Below are 21,343 nucleotides of genomic sequence, written 5' to 3' on the forward strand. Positions count from 1 at the left end.
CAGCATGGTGGATGTCAGAGATGGGCAGAGAGGATTCCCCCTACCACATGGTTCCTTTCCACCATGGCCATCTGTTAGTGAGTACAAGGAGATCAAGACTTTGGTTTTAACATTTAAAGCTTTTCTTAACACTGAGCTCCTGGCATCCTCTAAATGTACCTTTTGCCTTTCTAGATTATTCGGTATGAGTCTTTAGAAGGCAGAATAGATAATCTTTATATGTTTGAAGCCCAAGCTTTGAGGAATATTGTGCGGTTAGCCATTTAGAGAACTTTTTATTTCAGAGTGCCTAGTGCCTTATGACTATAGAAAAATCCACTGTAATTTAATAGGTATCAATAGAAATTACTGTAAACAAGCCACAAGATTGGACTTAATAGAAAATGATATATTCCTGCAATAAAATTCCATTAGCTGGTTTCAATTCTACAGAAAGTATACAATTCTCTATTAAATTCTATTGGATTTCACGGTAAGAGATGGAACAGCACTGATGGATAAGTACCGAATAAATAAAATGTGTTATGACGATCTGGCTTCAGCAAGTACCTTATGTAATAAGGGAGTGACACTTCTGCCTGAATGGATGATGAGAGAATGAGGGGTTAAATCCTGTCTTTACTGAACTCAATGGGACTTTTGCCATTGACTTCTCTAGGGCCAGGATTTCACCATGACCTTGCCAGAAATAAAGTGTTTGTAAAACTGTATATAGTATACTTCAGAGCTTATAGTGCACGTCCATTTGTCCACAAAACTTCCTGGCATGAACAGAAGACAGATGTTGGGCCTTATTCTGCTCTTGCTTACGATGGTACGAACCAGGAGTCTTTTGACATCATTGGATAGTTGATCAATGGCATTTCATGGGTACTAAAACTGTGTGAGAGGAGAATTAAGCCCTATTCATTTTTAACAAGCCCTCAAACTATCATCTAATGATGAGTGTTTGTTCATCAGACTAAATTTATAGTGAGTAACTTCAAAATCTTTTCCATGGCTGCTGACCTACAGACTTCTTGTCACTCTCTTTTTCTACAGAAGCCATGATTACTTGAAGAAGAAGAAAAAGAGTCTGCTGTGTTAAAAGTATATTCTGTTTAAGAAATACTCACTTGCAATGGAAATGGCCAAATTATGGCCTGGAGTCTTAAAATGGTATTAATTCCTTTTAACACTGGCTTCATGTCTAGGGTGTTGGCATTTTAATTGAGATGAGTTCCCTAAACATTTTCTCTCTCACTTTCAAGTGAAACAATTACAAAATAAACAAACACTTGCCCCATAAAGCCCACGGAGTCCTAAAATAATCGTACAGTTTCTAAAACACTTTTTGGGAGGAGGACTAGATTGTTTACATTCTCTGTAACTATATATTCCAAATATTGTGCGTGTTTGGTTTCTTCTACAATAGGACAGTCTGGGTTTGGACAATCTGCATGAAAAGTGTCTGGCTCTTGAAGCCACAACAAATGAAAAACCTTGTCCCCCAGAATTCAGAAAGTTAATCTCTTTTTAGGAAGAGACGTCAAAGTTTACATATTTTAAGGCTTTATTTTGCCACCACTTTTGAACAAATACTGCCCAATACTGTTTAAGCAAAAACAAAGTTTGGTTACAGTATGTCCCCTGGGTCTGTACAACTACTGATACCTTCGGGGAGGCCACCCTCTCAAAGCCAGTTGGAAAAGTCAGACATCATTGTTCAATACACTACAGGGCTAGAAACCTAGAAAAACTCTGTACAGCTGGCTGGCAATCTCTTTATTGTGCCTCAGTGGCAGAAGCTTTGAGCACAGACTGCAGATAATTGGCCAAAAAGCTTTGGTCATCCAAATCTTTGTTTAGCCAATGGTTTTACATTTAGATAAATCATCTTGTGCTGTATATGGAATATTAATGTATTTATGTCTTCAGAATGATAGATGCATAGCAGATTTCAAAGTATGGACTCCATCAACTGAATCCTGGAAACCTACTGCTTCTTCACAACTCAAGAAAATAATTAGAATTTACAGAGGGCCTGCAGTGAGCAGTTTTCCACTTTATTCACTTATTTGTCTAACCTGAGGGTCTCATTGGATCAGGAAGACAGAGAGACAGACATGGTCAGCCCAGAACACAAATAGCACAGTTCAGTCCCTTCTATTTTGCCTTGGAGATTTCACCAGTGAATTCAATGTAATAAATATAGTCAAGAGACTGAAAAAATATTTTATGTCAACATGTGTGTATGTGCATCTTTCCTTCTGCTTGGCAGCCTTTCCCCCTAATCTTCCCAGCTCTTGCCTTCACATCACACCGACAACTTTCTGTATCTATGGCCCATTTGACTGACTTTTCTCTGTCTACGTGTGCATTTCAATATCACACAGACGCATTAGACACTCGAGCATCTCTTCTTTCCTCGTCGTTCTTCTGTACACAGTAATTCTTAACCAAAGTTTTCACTAAGAGACCCCCACCCCTCTGCTCTTATCTCAGAAGGTTTATTCTTGGGACATATTTGGTCATTACTTTCCTTCTACATTTACCACCACCCCTGCCATTTCAAGATGCTATACGAAGTTGACGTTTTACTACAAGATTTTGAGTGGCTGAAAGTTTCAAGCCTATTTCCACCCTCTGCTTTTGTTGCTAGAAATGTATTTTGCTTGTTCCTAGCATTTCCTTAAAAGTGACAAATTTTGAAAACCTATTTCCTGGTGTTTGATGTCATATCACTTCAAGCCAAAACTTCCATGCCACCTAAAACTTTAAAATCATCATTCAGTTGGAGTGGGAGAAGGGGGCTGTTGTTTAGTGGTGAAGGAGGTTTGTCATTTGCTCTCTCGAAATGCGAGCATGGCTCTGTCTCCTAAACTTGCCAATGTCCTGTGAGCTGCATGTACTTCAGAACACCTGAAGGAGGAAAAGACCATCTGTACAGAGGCTGTGTAGCCCTGCACTGATTCCCAGCACCAGGGTGATCCAGGGCCTACAAATCCCATACTACCATTGGTTGGCCAGTTACAGCTGCCCTAAGCACCTTTCACAGGGTGTTTTCCTTCAGGGAAAGGGGAAACCCACACAAGATTGTGCTGACATGATCAACATTTGGGCATGGCGGTATTTTTTCTGGTGTTTTGGGATGAGACTCCCAATTCTATCTTGCCACAAGCTGACTTCCTTCAGATATGCTGAGTTCAAAATGCCAAGGTCTCTCAGAAGAGCTACTGAAATCTCTCAGGACAGTCAACAGGAAGATGCAGAGACAACATTGCCCCATTCTGCAAGCTGAGAGAACTCTTATCTCCCTTCCCCTCTGCAAGAGACCTTTAAATCCTGATCCTATAAAGAAAATTTACATGGTTATATTCTTCTTCCATCATACAGAGAGACAGATGATTTTAATGGGTTTGCTTTATCATATGCAATGGTCTAGTACATATCCTGTGGGGTCTGATTCTTCTCCACTGACCTCAGATTTACACTGGTGACACTCCACTGACCTCACTGGAGTAGCACCTTATTCCTACTGATGTAAGGAAAAGAGACGCAGACCCTTTATATTTTCATAAATTCATTTAGCATAAAATACAAGTGCTGTTGTTCGAAGTCGAAGCCAAAACTACCCTTCATAATGAAGGAAACACTGGCATAATGGTTTCCAGAGGTGAACACAATCTCCATATGTGGTGTAATTACATCCTTAGCTTTCTACAGAGGAATAGTTTATAGCTTAAATGCTATTAATTGTAAGCTAATTGTAAGCAGTTTTGTTCCACAGGATGGTGTTCATTGATAACTACTCAATTAAGGTTATTTTGCAATTAGTCTATTCACAGTAAATTTATTGCAACAGGAGTCATCTGTGGAGCAGCAAATTAAGTTTAGTTGGGTCTGCATGTGCACCGGCTCTTCAATGCCAGCCTCAAAGAGCTTATACTCATCATAGAATTTTTACCATGTTGTCGAATAGATTTAAGGTGTGAAGAGAAGTCTCAGCAGTGACTGTGGCTTGCAATGGCTAAACCAAAAGAAACAAAGATAGATCCAATAATCTTTATGGAATTGGTCCCACGCTCTTTAAATTTTGGATCAAACCAAATGAGTCAAAAAACATACTGTGAAATTTCTGAAAACTAAACAAAGCTGTCTCTTCAGCTGTCAATATACATATATAACCCAAGGATAACTATTTAGCATTTTAACAGAATCATTTTTATGATCAAATTCTAGCTATGCTACCTATGTCCTGCTTATCTACATTTCCCCTCCAGTTTAAATTGTATGTGGAATTCTCTTTCACTTCCTGTCTAACAGTTGTGTAGTCTTGCTCATACATTGTTGAACTGCTACTGTATTCTACCCCAGAAGTGGCTGAATTTTAGGGGCAAGTGAAGTGATCACGATGTAGCCTACCTCTTTCTATATAGCACTCTGAAGTCCTCAGACAAAAGGAATTATAGAAGCACAAAATATACCTGTATATTACTCAACAGAAAGAGCTCCATTAATCTACAGTAACTGGTCTGCATGTCTTAGACAAAATTTGAGAGCATGATGAGATCTCAGTTACTCTTGTGCACCAGAATATTTTATTCCTTAGCAGCTTCTCAAAAATAAAAATGTTTCATTTCTTGTATGACAGAGCAGCAGCATCAGTAGAAGCAGGTGAGAAAACACCCTGATCAGGGAAGAACTCCCTCGGTGCTGATGTATGACACAGAAAAAGGTCAGTTTGATTTTTTTTCTGTTTTATTTATGAGCCAGGTTGCCCGAGAGCTGAAGGTAGAAGAAAACCTGTTCTGACTTATAAACTGAGCAAAGATGACATAGGAGCCAAAGAGAAATAAACCAACTTTGCTCCGGGCTCTCCATTCTTAATAGGGGCTTTTCTTTAATCAAAAAGTGCATGTTAAAAAAAATCCTAAAGGGAACTGGAAACATATTATGTGTCCATCTGAACTCAAGCACCATCTAGATCAAGGAGTACTAATTTTCAGCCACCAATGACCAAGGGTAGATTTGAGATCCATGTGGGAGTCTGATGAGCTGGATCAGAGAAGAAATGATTTAGATACCATGTGACGACACTCCTTTGCTGATGACTCAGAGTTGGTGTCAGTCATGCAGGGATTGGTCTGCCATCTATCCGGCAAAGTTTCAAATTGACACTCAGGTCTCGAGGAATCAGAGATTTAAAATACTGCGAGCTACATAGTAAGTGTGAAAAATAGATCAGAATCCAACAAATCTGAAAGGAATATCAAGGGAAAGAAAAAAAAAATCACAGTTTTAATCTCTATTCAGCTATCCTTTTTATAGTGCCCATAACTGCATTATCTGTCTGTGGGCTTGGAAGGATTAGATTTTTATTGGAAAACAGTGGTAAAATGTCAACTTCATCATACATATACAAACTAATGAAAAAATATTTTCATCAATAATCATCAAAATTCACAGACAGGCAAAGTAAGAAAAATGCTGCTTGAGAACTTATTAGAGTCAACATCCAATGATTTAGACTTTTCAATTAGGCTTCTTACAAATGGACTAATGAATGAAGAGTAAAAACACTTGCGATTTGTGGATGTAAGGATATTTACTTTGTATATTTTGAAATGTGATGTTGACAGTATGTGTTTTAATGGTTTATAAAAGCTTTAACTTTTTGAATCTCAATGCCTATTGGTCATTGAGTAATTTTTGGACCCTCTCCCCAATAATTTTCCACAACTGGAAAATTTAAAACAATAACAGGGGAGAAATTATTTTAAAAAACCATAATTCTGCACAGCTATGAAAATTTAAATTGATAAAAATCTTTTTAAAATGCTTAAAATCAGCAGAGATATTATCTGTTGAAATTATAAAAAAAAATTGAATTCTGTCAAGCCTAATTATCTGAAGAGCTACAGGGATAAATTCAGTCTGCACAGTGAAGCCAATAGACTTTTCTTCTCTCTTCCCTGCTTACAGGGGGTCCTGCTTGGGAAGTCTACAATACAGATTAAGACCATGTCTACACTACCACTTTTGTCGGTACAACTTATGTCACTCAGAAGTGTGAAAAACACACCCTGAGTGACATAAGTTACACTGACAGAAGCACCAGTGTGGACAGCGCTGTATTGGTGGAAGAAGCTTCTCCCAGTGACATAGCTACTGCCGCTCGTGGAGGTGGTTTTATTATGCAGATGGGAGAGGTTTCCCATCAGCATCGAGTGGCTACACAAGCGATCTTACAGTAGTGCAGCTATATCGGTACAGCTGTGCCGCTGTAAGCTCTCTAACTAGCTTTGTCAAAGAGGAGAGTTTTACATTGTACAATCTCTCAGTCTGGCCTCCTCTCCAAACTTGTTCCACAGCCACGAGCTCTCTATCTCCGACTTTCACTGGCTTCATCCAGGCTTTCGATGTGCTGTCTCAGAGAAGTGCAGCTGTTGTGGTGGGTTACGGATGGAGGTACACCCAGTGAAATAGCTGGGCCCTGACCCAGCAATGGTTTTGATAACTAGAAACAAGGCTTTGAACAACTAATGATAGTGGAGTGGTAGCCTGCGGTGGCACACAGCACAGAGGTATGGGTGGCCACAGCGAGGAGGCAGGCTACTCCATCTTGCACAAGCTGCAGCTCTGCATCTTGCCCCTACTGAAGAGTAAACTAAACTGTCATGCCAGCCCCACCAAAAAGACAATCTTCCTGGTTACCAAAAAGGCAATTTTCCTGCTTCCCTTTTGTAATCAGTACAATGCTAGATTTGCCCATTCATCCGTATCACCCCTTGTATCTTCATCTTTCTGAACTTCACCTGCTACACTTCCACCCTCTCCTCCTTCAAGTTCCTTTTCAAAACACACTCCTATAAATTCTAAACATTCTCCTCAAAGTAAAGTGCATAGAAACCAAAACAGTGTGCCCCTCAAGCTGCCAGCTACACTGACCTCCACAACAGCATAATATTATAGCTGAAGCCTCTGACATCCCCCTCCCCACCCCAGGTTTGTCATCATTCCTTGTACCCTTTAAGCGAGGGACAGTGTCTGTTTGTAAAGAACTATGCATATTAACAGTGCTAAACAATTCAGGTGACATGTAAAGTCTCATATTCTATTTTGCTGCCTCTATCATACTCTCAGTGTACACACAGCTGGAATGGAGCTTCTCTCTTCTGGTTCTCATGGAGCAAACATATTCATTTCAGAGAAGTAGCAATGGAGGACACTGTAGGTTTAAACAGTCCTTTCCATAATCCATTTGAGTTTCTACACCTCTTGCCTTTCGACATAATAAAATACTTCAAAGAAAAAAAAAGTTTGTAAAATACTGCTCCTCTTGACAAACACCGATGTAAATGTATTGCTTAGAATTTATGACAGTCTGGCTCAGTGGAGTCATATACCATGATTGATGACCACATTTAACTATTCCGCAGCTTTGAACAGCTATGCATCTATGAATGGATCCTCGGGAATTGCACTCTAGATGACATCTCAATGGAACCCATAGCTCTTAAACAAGTTTATACATTGAGATAATGAATGAGTAGGACCAATGCATAAATATTTAAAGTTCACAGCTGTCTTGTAAACAGATAACAAATCTTTTTCATATGCAAACATAAGGATACATCACTTGGCATGCTGAACACTTAGATTGATCCCCAGAATGTCTGACTTGTGCTGACACACAGAACAGAGCTTTCTTGAGGTTTAGAATGTTAAGAGCTATGCACAAGAAATCAGTAATACCAGCACTATTGTGCTTTCATTCCAAAAGCTGAAGGCTAGTGCTCTACAAATGTTACCTAATTAAGCTTAACACCCCTTTAAGGAACATGTTGGGTTCATGTAGCCACCTCCTTTGAGGGATGGTGCAGTTGTTTATCAGGGCACAATACATACAGTTTAGGATAAAAAAGAGGAAATGTCTGATCCAACTGGCCTACTAAATCACAGCACAGTTATCCACAAAAATGTAAGTATCTTAGAAATGTAGCTGTAAAATACAAGGGACTACAACTTTTTTTTTTTTTAAAAATCAGGCTCACTTTTTAATGAGAAAGGGTTGAACATCTAAGTAGGACCTACTCCTGCAAGGTGTTTTGAGTGCCTCCTGTAGGGCATCGAGCAGCCACGCTGTTGACTCCCAATATCTTTCCTTGACCCCTAAAATTCCTCTTCTGAAAGGGGTGGGACTTCCCAGCTGAGAAGCTGCCTAGGAATTCTGCCATTCCTAAGAAGACTCTTACATCACAGTATGCTTGTACCTTCTGCATTAGCATCTGGCATTTCATCGGTTATGCTGCTGCTCTGTCACTTCCCCATTGCAAAACTGCCAATCCTGCTCTTTCTACCCCTGTGTCTACGGGAGACTACACGGAACAGTACCAGAAAGAGAATTTGGCAGTGTTTGAAACAGTTAACTTCAGCTGTCAGTGTGGCAGGACGGAATAACCTTGAGGCAAAGAAAAGTCAACATTTTCTACTAGTATCCATCTGCCTAGGTAAAGGCATTCTCAAAAAAGAGGCCTCTCTGCTGACAATAAAAATCTTAGAGCTCCAGGGACATTCCTGGTAATCTGAAGACTCCTAGCAATGGTTTGTCTACACCTTATATTTTAGTATACATCCTGCACACCTCATTTATGGAATTGTTGGTTTTAGGGGTTTTTTATTTTTTTTGGGGGGGGGGGTGTCTTTTCAGGTAGATGTCCAGGAACATGCCTCAGCTGTTACTGAATTCACACACATTTTAAAAATAAAAACTGATCAACTGACTTACCAACTGACAGAATCTTAGTGACTTATTTCCTAATCTCATCACTTACCAGTCAACTTGCCTCTATCATTTACTATACTGTATAATAAATAAAAGGTTTAATTTTATGTCATATGCTGCCATTTGCGAGACAACTGAGTATAGAGAATTATTATTGGCCCAGGACTGAAAGGTGCTTGTTCACACCCTTGGACAGAGGTACTTGTGGGAAATTCCATATTTAAAGATAGAATCAGGAAATATTTCTGGGGAAGGCTGATGTTAAGAATGGTGGCTGTTTAAAGCTGTGGTGGGGTTTGGCATGTTACAATAAGTCCCAGGAGAAAAGATTAGCAGGCAAGTGATGCAGCCACAAGGGTGTGTTGCAAGGTGCTGGACCCCCTCAACTATCTCAAAAGGTCAGACCCAAATTGTGCATCTTAAAGGACAAAAGGGAGGAAATGATAACAACAGACATTTGCAATGACCAATCTCACTGTTGTTATTTTACATAAAACAGCCCCAGGTGCCCAGGTACACTGAGGCCAGCAAATAGAAAATACATCAAACAGAGTAACCCTAACACTTTATTGCTAACTGTGATATAGGTGCCCAGAGACACATTATATTGGGGATCATGTACATTTCTAAGGGCTTGCCTACACGAACATTTAGTTTGTGGCAAACTGATGTGTGAATCTACCCCGCACTAGCCTGCTGGGGACTAACTCTCTGGGTGGACCCTGCTGACGCACACTAACAGTGCATTAATGAATTTTGATCTAGACCTTTTTGAAACAGAACTACAACAAAGTGCATGAACAAACTGTTAATGTGCATCAGCAGAGTCAACATGGACAGTTAATCCATAGCAAATTATTGTTGGGTAGAGCCATATCCCAGCTTGCCACAAACTAAACGTCCATGTAGTAAAGCCCTATCTGCTGTAAATCTACAATTTCTGAATCTGAGATTTTATTTTGGTATGATTTATCAGGAAAGGGCTCAGGTACACAGTACCAGTAACCGGTGTGCTGAGAGATTCCTTAGTCTGAATACATTACCGACACTTTCTTGAACTATTTTGGGAGAGAGCTCAGTATAACTCAGCCTGCCGCTGAAGTCGAGTTCTGCTTGATCTTCTTCTCTCTTTATCTTTTGATTTTACCTTCCTCTCTCATCCGGTCTGCCATGCCTCCACTCTTTCCTCCAAATACCTCCTTAAAATTTGATTCTTCCACAAGGTCTGTTAACCCATCTCCTGTTTTCCTATTCTCTGCCACTCAGAGAAGTGATGCTGAGTGTTAGCATGAGCATGATGGGGACTCCAAACATGAGACAGTAATTATAAAAAACTCTCACAAATACTTGTGAAAACAATATTGAAGAAGTGGAACCACAGACACACAGTGAAATATCTCATTCACCAGACTTTAGTTACACCCCTCCCTTTGTACCTCTTCAAGGCCTTTCCTCATTTGTTTATAAAACACCAAGTACACTTTAGGCTCTGATTCAGCAAAGAACTTAAGCATGTGCTTAACCCTGCGCAAGCACGGAAGTGCTGATTGCGGGACTGGAGCCTTAGCGGTGCTGTAGAAATACCACTAATAGTAATCTTTCATACTCACAAGCTATTCAGCAGTAAAGGAATGCATTTTAAGCTATGGATAGTTCACAGTTAAATAAATGGTGAAATGAGAGGAGCTCTTCCTGAAGGGTGTAAAAAGAAAAGGAGTACTTGTGGCACCTTAGAGACTAACAAATTTATTAGAGCATAAGCTTTCGTGAGCTACAGCTCACTTCATCGGATGCATTTGGTGGAAAAAACAGAGGAGAGATTTATATACACACACACAGAGAACATGAAACAATGGGTTTATCATACACACTGTAAGGAGAGTGATCACTTAAGATAAGCCATCACCCACAGCAGGGGGGGAAAGGAGGAAAACCTTCCATGGTGACAAGCAGGTAGGCTAATTCCAGCAGTTAACAAGAATATCAGAGGAACAGTGGGGGGTGGGGTGGGGGGGAGAAATACCATGGGGAAATAGTTTTACTTTGTGTAATGACTCATCCATTCCCAGTCTCTATTCAAGCCTAAGTTAATTGTATCCAGTTTGCAAATTAATTCCAATTCAGCAGTCTCTCGTTGGAGTCTGTTTTTGAAGCTTTTTTGTTGAAGTATAGCCACTCTTAGGTCTGTGATCGAGTGACCAGAGAGATTGAAGTGTTCTCCAACTGGTTTTTGAATGTTATAATTCTTGACGTCTGATTTGTGTCCATTCATTCTTTTACGTAGAGACTGTCCAGTTTGGCCAATGTACATGGCAGAGGGGCATTGCTGGCACATGATGGCATATATCACATTGGTAGATGCGCAGGTGAACGAGCCTCTGATAGTGTGGCTGATGTGATTAGGCCCTATGATGGTATCCCCTGAATAGATATGTGGACAGAGTTGGCAACGGGCTTTGTTGCAAGGATAGGTTCCTGGGTTAGTGGTTCTGTTGTGTGGTGTGTGGTTGCTGGTGAGTATTTGCTTCAGATTGGGGGGCTGTCTGTAAGCAAGGACTGGTCTATCTCCCAAGATCTGAGAGAGCGATGGCTCGTCCTTCAGGATAGGTTGTAGATCCTTGATGATGCGTTGGTCACTCGATCACAGTGAGCTGTAGCTCACGAAAGCTTATGCTCTAATAAATTTGTTAGTCTCTAAGGTGCCACAAGTACTCCTTTTCTTTTTGCGAATACAGACTAACACGGCTGCTACTCTGAAACCTGTCATTATTTCCCCATGGTATTTCTCCCCTCCACCCCACCCCCCACTGTTCCTCTGATATTCTTGTTAACTGCTGGAATTAGCCTACCTGCTTGTCACCATGGAAGGTTTTCCTCCTTTCCCCCCCCTGCTGTGGGTGATGGCTTATCTTAAGTGATCACTCTCCTTACAGTGTGTATGATAAACCCATTGTTTCATGTTCTCTGTGTGTGTGTATATAAATCTCTCCTCTGTTTTTTCCACCAAATGCATCCGATGAAGTGAGCTGTAGCTCACGAAAGCTTATGCTCTAATAAATTTGTTAGTCTCTAAGGTGCCACAAGTCCTCCTTTTCTTTTTGCGAATACAGACTAACACGGCTGCTACTCTGAAACCTGTCATTATGCAAGGCACTGAATTTAGCCGTATAGAGTGGAAATCTGTCAACTTCATGAAAAAACTCGCACAGATACAGACAGACATCATCTTCCTCTCCAAATGCAAACAGATGGACATCATACCGAAAGGACTGAAGGTAAAAAATCCATTACAATCTACATACCACACAGACTATGCTGACAGCTTGTGCCACACACACTCAAGGAAACTGCGGAACCACCTGATTAACATGCTCTACAGCAAACAGGGAAAGATTAAGAATGAGCTCTCAAAACTGGATACTCTCATAAAGAACCAACCTTCCACACAAACTTCCTCGTGGCTGGACTTTACAAAAACTAGACAAGCCATTTACAAAACACACTTTGATTCTCTACAAAAGAAAAAGGACACTAAGCTATCTAAACTACTATATGCCACAAGGGGCCACAACAATGGTTCCCGTAACCCACCCAGCAATATTGTTAATCTATCCAACTATACTCTTAGCCCAGCGGAAGAATCTGTCCTATCTCGGGGCCTCTCCTTTTGCCCCTCCACCCCCACGAACATGATACAGTTCTGTGGTGACCTAGAATCCTATTTTCGACGTCTCAGACTCAAGGAATATTTCCAACACACCTCTGACCAACATATTAACCCACAGAGACCTTCCTGCCAACACTACAAAAAGAAGGATTCTGGGTGGACTCCTCCTGAAGGTCGAAACAGCAGCCTGGATTTCTACATAGACTGCTCCCGCCGACGTGCACGAGCTGAAATTGTGGAAAAGCAGCATCGCTTACCCCATAACCTCAGCCATGCAGAACACAGTGCCATCCACAGCCTCAGAAACAACTCTGACATCATAATCAAAAAGGCTGACAAAGGAGGTGCTGTCGTCATCATGAATAGGTCGGAGTATGAACAAGAGGCTACTAGGCAGCTCTCCAACACCACTTTCTACAAGCTATTACCCTCTGATCCCACTGAGAGTTACCAAAAGAAACTACAGCATTTGCTCAAGAAACTCCCTGAAAAAGCACAAGAACAAATCCGCACAGACACACCCCTGGAGCCCCGACCTGGGGTATTCTATCTGCTACCCAAGATCCATAAACCTGGAAATCCTGGACGCCCCATCATCTCAGGCATTGGCACCCTGACAGCAGGATTGTCTGGCTATGTAGACTCCCTCCTCAGGCCCTTCGTTACCAGCACTCCCAGCTATCTTCGAGACACCACCGATTTCCTGAGGAAACTACAGTCCATTGGTGATCTTCCTAAAAACACCATCCTAGCCACTCTGGATGTAGAAGCCCTCTACACCAACATTCCACACAAAGATGGACTACAAGCCGTCAGGAACAGTATCCCCGATACTGTCACGGCTAACCTGGTGGCAGAACTTTGTGACTTTGTCCTGACCCACAACTATTTCACATTTGGTGACAATGTATACCTTCAAATCAGCGGCACTGCGATGGGTACCCGCATGGCCCCACAGTATGCCAACATTTTTATGGCTGACTTAGAACAACGCTTCCTCAGCTCTCGTCCCTAATGCCCCTACTCTACTTGCGCTACATTGATGACATCTTCATCATCTGGACCCATGGAAAAGAAGCTCTTGAGGAATTCCACCACGATTTCAACAATTTCCATCCCACCATCAACCTCAGCCTGGACCAGTCCACACAAGAGATCCACTTCCTGGAGACTACGGTGCTAATAAGCGATGGTCACATAAACACCACCCTATATCGGAAACCTACTGACTGCTATTCCTACCTACATGCCTCTAGCTTTCATCCAGATCATACCACTCGATCCATTGTCTACAGCCAAGCGCTACGATATAACCGCATTTGCTCCAACCCCTCAGACAGAGACAAACACCTACAAGATCTCTATCATGCATTCCTACAACTACAATACCCACCTGCTGAAGTGAAGAAACAGATTGACAGAGCCAGAAGAGTACCCAGAAGTCACCTACTACAGGACAGGCCCAACAAAGAAAACAACAGAACGCCACTAGCCATCACCTTCAGCCCCCAACTAAAACCTCTCCAACGCATCATCAAGGATCTACAACCTATCCTGAAGGACGAGCCATCGCTCTCTCAGATCTTGGGAGACAGACCAGTCCTTGCTTACAGACAGCCCCCCAAGCTGAAGCAAATACTCACCAGCAACCACACACCACACAACAGAACCACTAACCCAGGAACCTATCCTTGCAACAAAGCCCGTTGCCAACTCTGTCCACATATCTATTCAGGGGATACCATCATAGCGCCTAATCACATCAGCCACACTATCAGAGGCTCGTTCACCTGCGCATCTACCAATGTGATATATGCCATCATGTGCCAGCAATGCCCCTCTGCCATGTACATTGGCCAAACTGGACAGTCTCTACGTAAAAGAATGAATGGACACAAATCAGACGTCAAGAATTATAACATTCAAAAACCAGTTGGAGAACACTTCAATCTCTCTGGTCACTCGATCACAGACCTAAGAGTGGCTATACTTCAACAAAAAAGCTTCAAAAACAGACTCCAACGAGAGACTGCTGAATTGGAATTAATTTGCAAACTGGATACAATTAACTTAGGCTTGAATAGAGACTGGGAATGGATGAGTCATTACACAAAGTAAAACTATTTCCCCATGGTATTTCTCCCCCCCACCCCACCCCCCACTGTTCCTCTGATATTCTTGTTAACTGCTGGAATTAGCCTACCTGCTTGTCACCATGGAAGGTTTTCCTCCTTTCCCCCCCCTGCTGTGGGTGATGGCTTATCTTAAGTGATCACTCTCCTTACAGTGTGTATGATAAACCCATTGTTTCATGTTCTCTGTGTGTGTGTATATAAATCTCTCCTCTGTTTTTTCCACCAAATGCATCCGATGAAGTGAGCTGTAGCTCACGAAAGCTTATGCTCTAATAAATTTGTTAGTCTCTAAGGTGCCACAAGTACTCCTTTTCTTTTTGCGAATACAGACTAACACGGCTGCTACTCTGAAACCTGAAGGGTGTAAGAAAGTCAGCACACACACACCAAAAGAAAGCTGTGTGCAATAAGCCACAAATCTGATCCCACATTTAAAAAACCCAATAAAACAGTCTTGTCTTTGGCTACGGGTTCAGATTTGAAACTCGGAACTAATAAGCTTTGAAAACCACATTTGTTGCATCAAGACTTCACTAAAAACAGAACTGAGCCACAAATTACTTTGTTTACTATCTTATTTACCCTACTTTTCCTGCCTCCAGACTAACAGCTTCCATCCAACAGCTCTCTGTCCCCTGGCAGGGGATAGCAATGCTGCCCATTTGTTGGCTGGCACAAGGTGCCAATGTTCACTGTGGTTGGCTTCATGTTTCCAACATAGTGTACATCTCCTTTGTTGAATAATGGGATGGAATGAATGAACGTCCACGCTCGAATATGCCTCTTTAACTTTAGAAGGTAACACTGCAACTGCTACTGCCTAAAAGAATTAGCATCGTTATTTGAAAACTGGTTAAAATTGCATGGGAAAAATCTAATGCAAGAAAACTGAAGCAGAACATTCAGTATAAGCTTAACAAGAATTTTGTGTTCTCTGCACAGTTCTCTGTTAAAGACATCTTTAGATACTCGCTGTTTGGCACAAACCAGAAAAGTAACATTATACTTTACTGCATAATGTTGATTTTTATTCTACTGGACCAGAGTCAAGCGACTGTTATTGCATAAAGTTCCCCCCTTCCCATATGGTGTTGTAGCGTATTCCACTCTCACATCTATTGACTTACCATCCAGGGGACACAAACGCATCACCTTCTCAGGCATCAGCTTTCCTTGCTTGTGTTGACAGTATATCTCTGCAATCTCCCGCCGACAGTGCTTGGATTTGGACCGAGACAGAGCTGAGATTGCCTCCTTGCCCGATATTTCACATTTTGGTGGCTGGTCATATCTTATTTCAGGGGAGTTGTTCCCACTCCTTTTTAAATGAGGCTGTCTGGGAGACTTGTGAATCTCCTTCAAATTGCTGCTGCTGCTGTTCTTTACAGCATGATGCCTGAACTGAAGCACTTCATTGGAGTTCTTCCCAAGGAGTGAGTTCTCCTTCACCTTTCCTTCTTGCTCTAGTTTCTTTTTCAAGTGCTCCTTCTGCTTGCTAAGAGGCTTCTTCACCAGTTCAGGCTGGTATTTTTGCCTCTGAGTCCTGGGAGCAAAGTTACTGTTATCAATATTTTCGAAGTCCTTGGGTACAGAGTTTTCATTATTGCTGTCTGTTCGCATTTTCTCTTTTGGCCGGTGGGAAAAATAACCATCCTAAAAAAGGAAGGGGGAAGTTATAAGCAAGTTATTACACTTTTTAAATCCCATTACATGCAACTTCTACATTAAAGAGTAAAGTCAATTTAAAAAAAAAGAAAAAAAAAGGCACACACATTAAAATACACCAAATAAGTACACATCAGACTGTGATCCCCACACTCAGATCCCATATTCTCACTGGGCCAGAATAGGGAGGCTCATGTTTGTGAGCACTGATTCCCATGGGGCTTGATTCTGCTCCCATTAAAGTCAGTATCAAAACTCTGACTTCAAAAGGAGCAGGATTAAGCCCTTGAGTAGCTTCAAATCACTTCAGTGGGACTACTTGCATGAGTCAGTGCTTCAGAATCTAGACCACTCAATAGTGATTTCCTCTTTGAGTAGTCCCATTGGCTCATGGACTAAAGTACTACTCAACTGTGAGTAAAGATGCTATAGTCCAGTCCCTCCTATGTTCATATGATGCTACATGGCAATTGTATAATTTCAAAAATGAAAAGTTTTATTTGATTTGAGAGTTGCTACTGACTGATGCTTGACAGCATCATAGCAATGCAGCCAATAAGTAAAGGTTATATATAATCAATAAACAACGTGTACGAATGGAGTGAATGGTGGTCAGTGATGTTCAGATTACACCCCTCATCCCTGCATAGGAATCTAGTTAGTTTTCCAAAAAGCCTGATGAATTATATAGTTCAAAAAGGAAACTTGTCTAAGAACTGATTATCTCTTTAATATTTCTCCTCCCTAAAAAGATCATATTGCCAGTTATACATATCACCACTGCTGTAACTTAAAAAAATGTTTTATCCGGGAAAGGCAATGCACCCAAGGAAACATGTACAGAGTCATAGAAATGTAGGGCTGGAAGGGACCTTGAGAAGTCGTCAAATCCATCCCTCTGTGCTGAGGCAAGACCAAGTATATCTAGACCACCACTGTCAGGTATTTGTCCAACCTATTCTTAAAAACCTCCAGTGAGGTTGATACCATAACCTCCCTGAGAAGCTTATTCCAGAACCTATTTATCTTTATAGTTAGAAGGCTTTTCCTAATATCTAAATCTTCTTTACTGCAGATTAAACCCATTACTTTTTGTCCTACCTTCGATGGTCATGGAGAACATTTGATCCCTATCCTCTTTATAACAGCCCTTAATATATTTGAAGACTGTTTTCAGGCCCTCCTCACTCTTCTTTTCTCAAGATTAAACATGCCCAGTGCAGGACCTCATTAGATACACCTTCTCAGTTTGGCAGTGAACCATTGATAAGGACTCTGAGTATGTCTGTCAATCAACTTATCACCCACTTTACAATAATTTAATCTAGATCACATTTCCCTAGTTTGCTTATGAGAATGTCATGTGAGACTGTGTCAAAAGCCTTACTAAAATATCAAGATATATCACGTTTACTGTTTCTCCCCATCTACTAGGTCAGTAACCCTAATGAAGAACTTAGGTAGCTTTGGCATGATTTGTTCTTGACAGATCTATTCCTTTTAACCCTATTATCCTCTTGGTACTTACAAATTGATTGTTAAATAATCTGTACCAGCATCTTTCCAGATATCCAAGTTAGGCTGACTAGTTTATAATTCCCTGCATCCTCTTTGTTCTCCTTTTTAAAAGCAGATACTATGTTTGCCCTTCTCCTGTCCTCTGGGACCTCACCCATCCTCCAGGAGTTCTCGAAGATAACTGCTAACAGTTCTGAGATTGTTTCAACTAATTCCTTAAGAGCCTTAAGGTGAATTTCACCAGGCCACATATTCTTTAACTTGTTCTTTCCCTAACTTTACCTGCATTCCTTTCCCCTTGTTAATACTGTGTTGAGTATCTTCTGACCATTAACCTTTTTAGTGAAGACTAAAGCAAAATGGACATTAAACATCCCAGCCTTTTTGATGTAATCAATTATTAGCCCTCCTAATCAGGCATAGAATAACAATTTGCTTCATAATTTCAGCCCCCCCATTGCTATAGAAACTCATTTTAGCATAGCAGCGATTACAAATGAAGATTCCTAGGTTACATTTTGTTTTTTTTTTTATCAGGCTCAATGTTATGCTCCTGACAGTTCTTCGTGACAATGATAGGGGTCAGCAGGAAGAATCTCAAGGCAGACCCCATCCTTTTTGTCATCTCAGATTGTTTCAAGTCTTAGTGACTGGGTCACAGGAAAAATAAAGTTTAGTCGCTTGTGGCAGCTTAGAATGCAAAGCTCAGGAACGAGCCTCATGGCAGCACTCACGAGATGTGTATTTCCCACTCCCAAAGTTCTTTTCTGATGCTACTCCACTTCCTCTCCCAGATGATTCAATAGTCTCCAAAACATATTTATTAATCTCACTAAGAACTGCTGGGAGAGGAAGTGGAATGGCATCAGAAAAGACCTTTGGAAGTGGGAAATACACATCAGGTGAGTGCTGCCATGTGTAAACGAGGCACATTTATGCGATCTACCCAACCCCCGCCATCTTTTGCTGTTCCATATTGCAAGTTTCTATAGAAAGAGGAACAAAAGATTTGTCACATCAAATCAGCATATTTGTTTAACAAGTTCAGTTTCCGCCTCCAGTTCTGGCCAATACTTGATGATTCACAGGAAAGAGTGTTGGGAAACGCCATAAACTTGGCTGACTGTTCAATGGGATACATGGGGGAACACTTCCATCCTAACGTGTGCAGAAATCAGCTTACACCCTACGTATTGATGTTTAATTACTCCATATGAATAAGCAACCTGCCAATAAACCAGTCCTTACCTAAATCTGTGACTGACTTCAATTGTTGGTCATAAAATTATCCAGTCCCGGAGAACTCTAAGTGTGACTGATACACTAAGCAAATTTAGTGAAATTCTACAATGTATGGTGCGCTTTTCCCCTTCACAATTGGCAGGAGACAGCAAGTTTCTCTTCTTCCTCCTAATGTTCTATTGTAACATTTATACAAACATTCTCCAGAAGTGAATAAGTGTTGTGGGTAGCAAAAATGAATTTACATTCAGATATCTATTCTCTCTCATAAGGCTGGTTAGTAAAACACAGCTGCCAAATTCTGCACTGCTCCACTGCTGACATTTATGCAAGCTACTGCATGAGTAGCAGTGAGAGGAAACGCAGAGGGGACATGTGGCCATAGGCACTGAGTTTTATTTTTCCCTGGCTCCACACCTGCTCTGTCCTGAGGCCCCATCCCAGCTCTGTTCCTTCCTCCAAGGTCCCTGCCCTCACTCGGCCTTTTCCTGCCCCACTGCAACCATTCCGCCGAAGCCCTTGCCTGCTGCTCGCTGCTCTCCTCCCTCCCCCAAGCGCCCCTCTCAGCCTCCAAACAGCTGTGGCTCGTGAGTGCTGAGCACCCACTTTTTTTTTTTTTAGTTGGTACTTGAACCCCAGAGAACCCCTGGAGTCCGTGCCTATGCACATGGCTACCTACTCAGTGGGACCTCTTATCACAGTTTAGCCTTCTGGTTGCTAGCTATGTTACATTTTTCAAGCCCTGTGTCGGAGACGAATAGATGAAACACTGAGTAGGTGAGGGTGTGCGTGGAATGGGCACAAGGGAGAGATATTGTATGGATGGAGGTGAGAGAATTTTCAAAGGCATAAAGAAGTGAGGTGCCCAACTCCCATGAAAAGTCAATGGCAGTTAGGTACCTAACTCCCCTGTTTCAGAGTAGCAGCCGTGTTAGTCTGTATTCGCAAAAAGAAAAGGAGTACTTGTGGCACCTTAGAGACTAACAAATTTATTAGAGCATAAGCTTTCGTGAGCTACAGCTCACTTCATCGGATGCATTTGGAGGAAAAAACAGAGGAGATTGATATACACACACAGAGAACATGAAACAATGGGTTTATCATACACACTGTAAGGAGAGTGATCACTTAAGAGAAGCCATCACCAGCAGCGGGGGTGGGGAAAGGAGGAAAACCTTTCATGGTGACAAGCAAGGCAGGCTATTTCCAGCAGTTAACAAGAATATCAGGCTCGTTCACCTGCGCATCTACCAATGTGATATATGCCATCATGTGCCCCTCTGCCATGTACATTGGTCAAACTGGACAGTCTCTACGTAAAAGAATGAATGGACACAAATCAGACGTCAAGAATTATAACATTCAAAAACCAGTTGGAGAACACTTCAATCTCTCTGGTCACTCGATCACAGACCTAAGAGTGGCTATCCTTCAACAAAAAAAGCTTCAAAAACAGACTCCAACGAGAGACTGCTGAATTGGAATTAATTTGCAAACTGGATACAATTAACTTAGGCTTGAATAGAGATGGGGAATGGATGAGTCATTACACAAAGTAAAACTATTTCCCCATGTTATTTCTCCCCCCCACCCCACCCCCCACTGTTCCTCAGATATTCTTGTTAACTGCTGGAAATAGCCTACCTTGCTTGTCACCATGAAAGGTTTTCCTCCTTTCCCGCCCCTGCTGCTGGTGATGGCTTATCTTAAGTGATCACTCTCCTTACAGTTTCAGAGCAGCAGCCCTGTTAGTCTGTATTCGCAAAAAGAAAAGGAGTACTTGTGGCACCTTAGAGACTAACAAATTTATTAGAGCATAAGCTTTCGTGAGCTACAGCTCACTTCATCGACAAATGCATCCGATGAAGTGAGCTGTAGCTCACGAAAGCTTATGCTCTAATAAATTTGTTAGTCTCTAAGGTGCCACAAGTACTCCTTTTCTTTCTCCTTACCCGTGTGTATGATAAACCCATTGTTTCATGTTCTCTGTGTGTGTATATCAATCTCCCCTCTGTTTTTTCCACCAAATGCATCCGATGAAGTGAGCTGTAGCTCACGAAAGCTTATGCTCTAATAAATTTGTAACTCCCCTGTGTTTCTTTGAAAATCTCTCCCAAGAAGTAGGGTATTTTGATTAAGAAACAGGATATATATATTCATATGAGAGAAGGGAGGACTGTGCATGTCAGAGAAAGACTATGGGGGTAATGAGGGAAGGGGGGGTATAAAAGGGTTAAGAGACGAGAGGAAACAAACACCTGAGAGAAAAGATGATCTATTCCTTGAAAGAAAAACAAGAAAAAGTGGAGTGAATGGAGAAAAAGCTAGGACAATAGTGAGGGAGCCACA

General features: G+C 41.5%; 1 protein-coding gene across 1 annotated transcript in view; it reads right to left on the bottom strand.

The window, feature by feature from the left end:
* XYLT1 (xylosyltransferase 1) overlaps positions 1 to 21,343 on the bottom strand; it is a 329,653-nt gene that overhangs the window by 139,760 nt on the left and 168,550 nt on the right. The window contains exon 3 of the mRNA XM_038419801.2: positions 15,697 to 16,222. Coding sequence (XP_038275729.1) covers positions 15,697 to 16,222 — 526 coding nt within the window. The remainder of the gene's footprint in view (positions 1 to 15,696; positions 16,223 to 21,343) is intronic.

Source organism: Dermochelys coriacea, chromosome 10, assembly GCF_009764565.3.
Source record: "Dermochelys coriacea isolate rDerCor1 chromosome 10, rDerCor1.pri.v4, whole genome shotgun sequence".
NCBI lineage: Eukaryota > Metazoa > Chordata > Testudines > Dermochelyidae > Dermochelys > Dermochelys coriacea.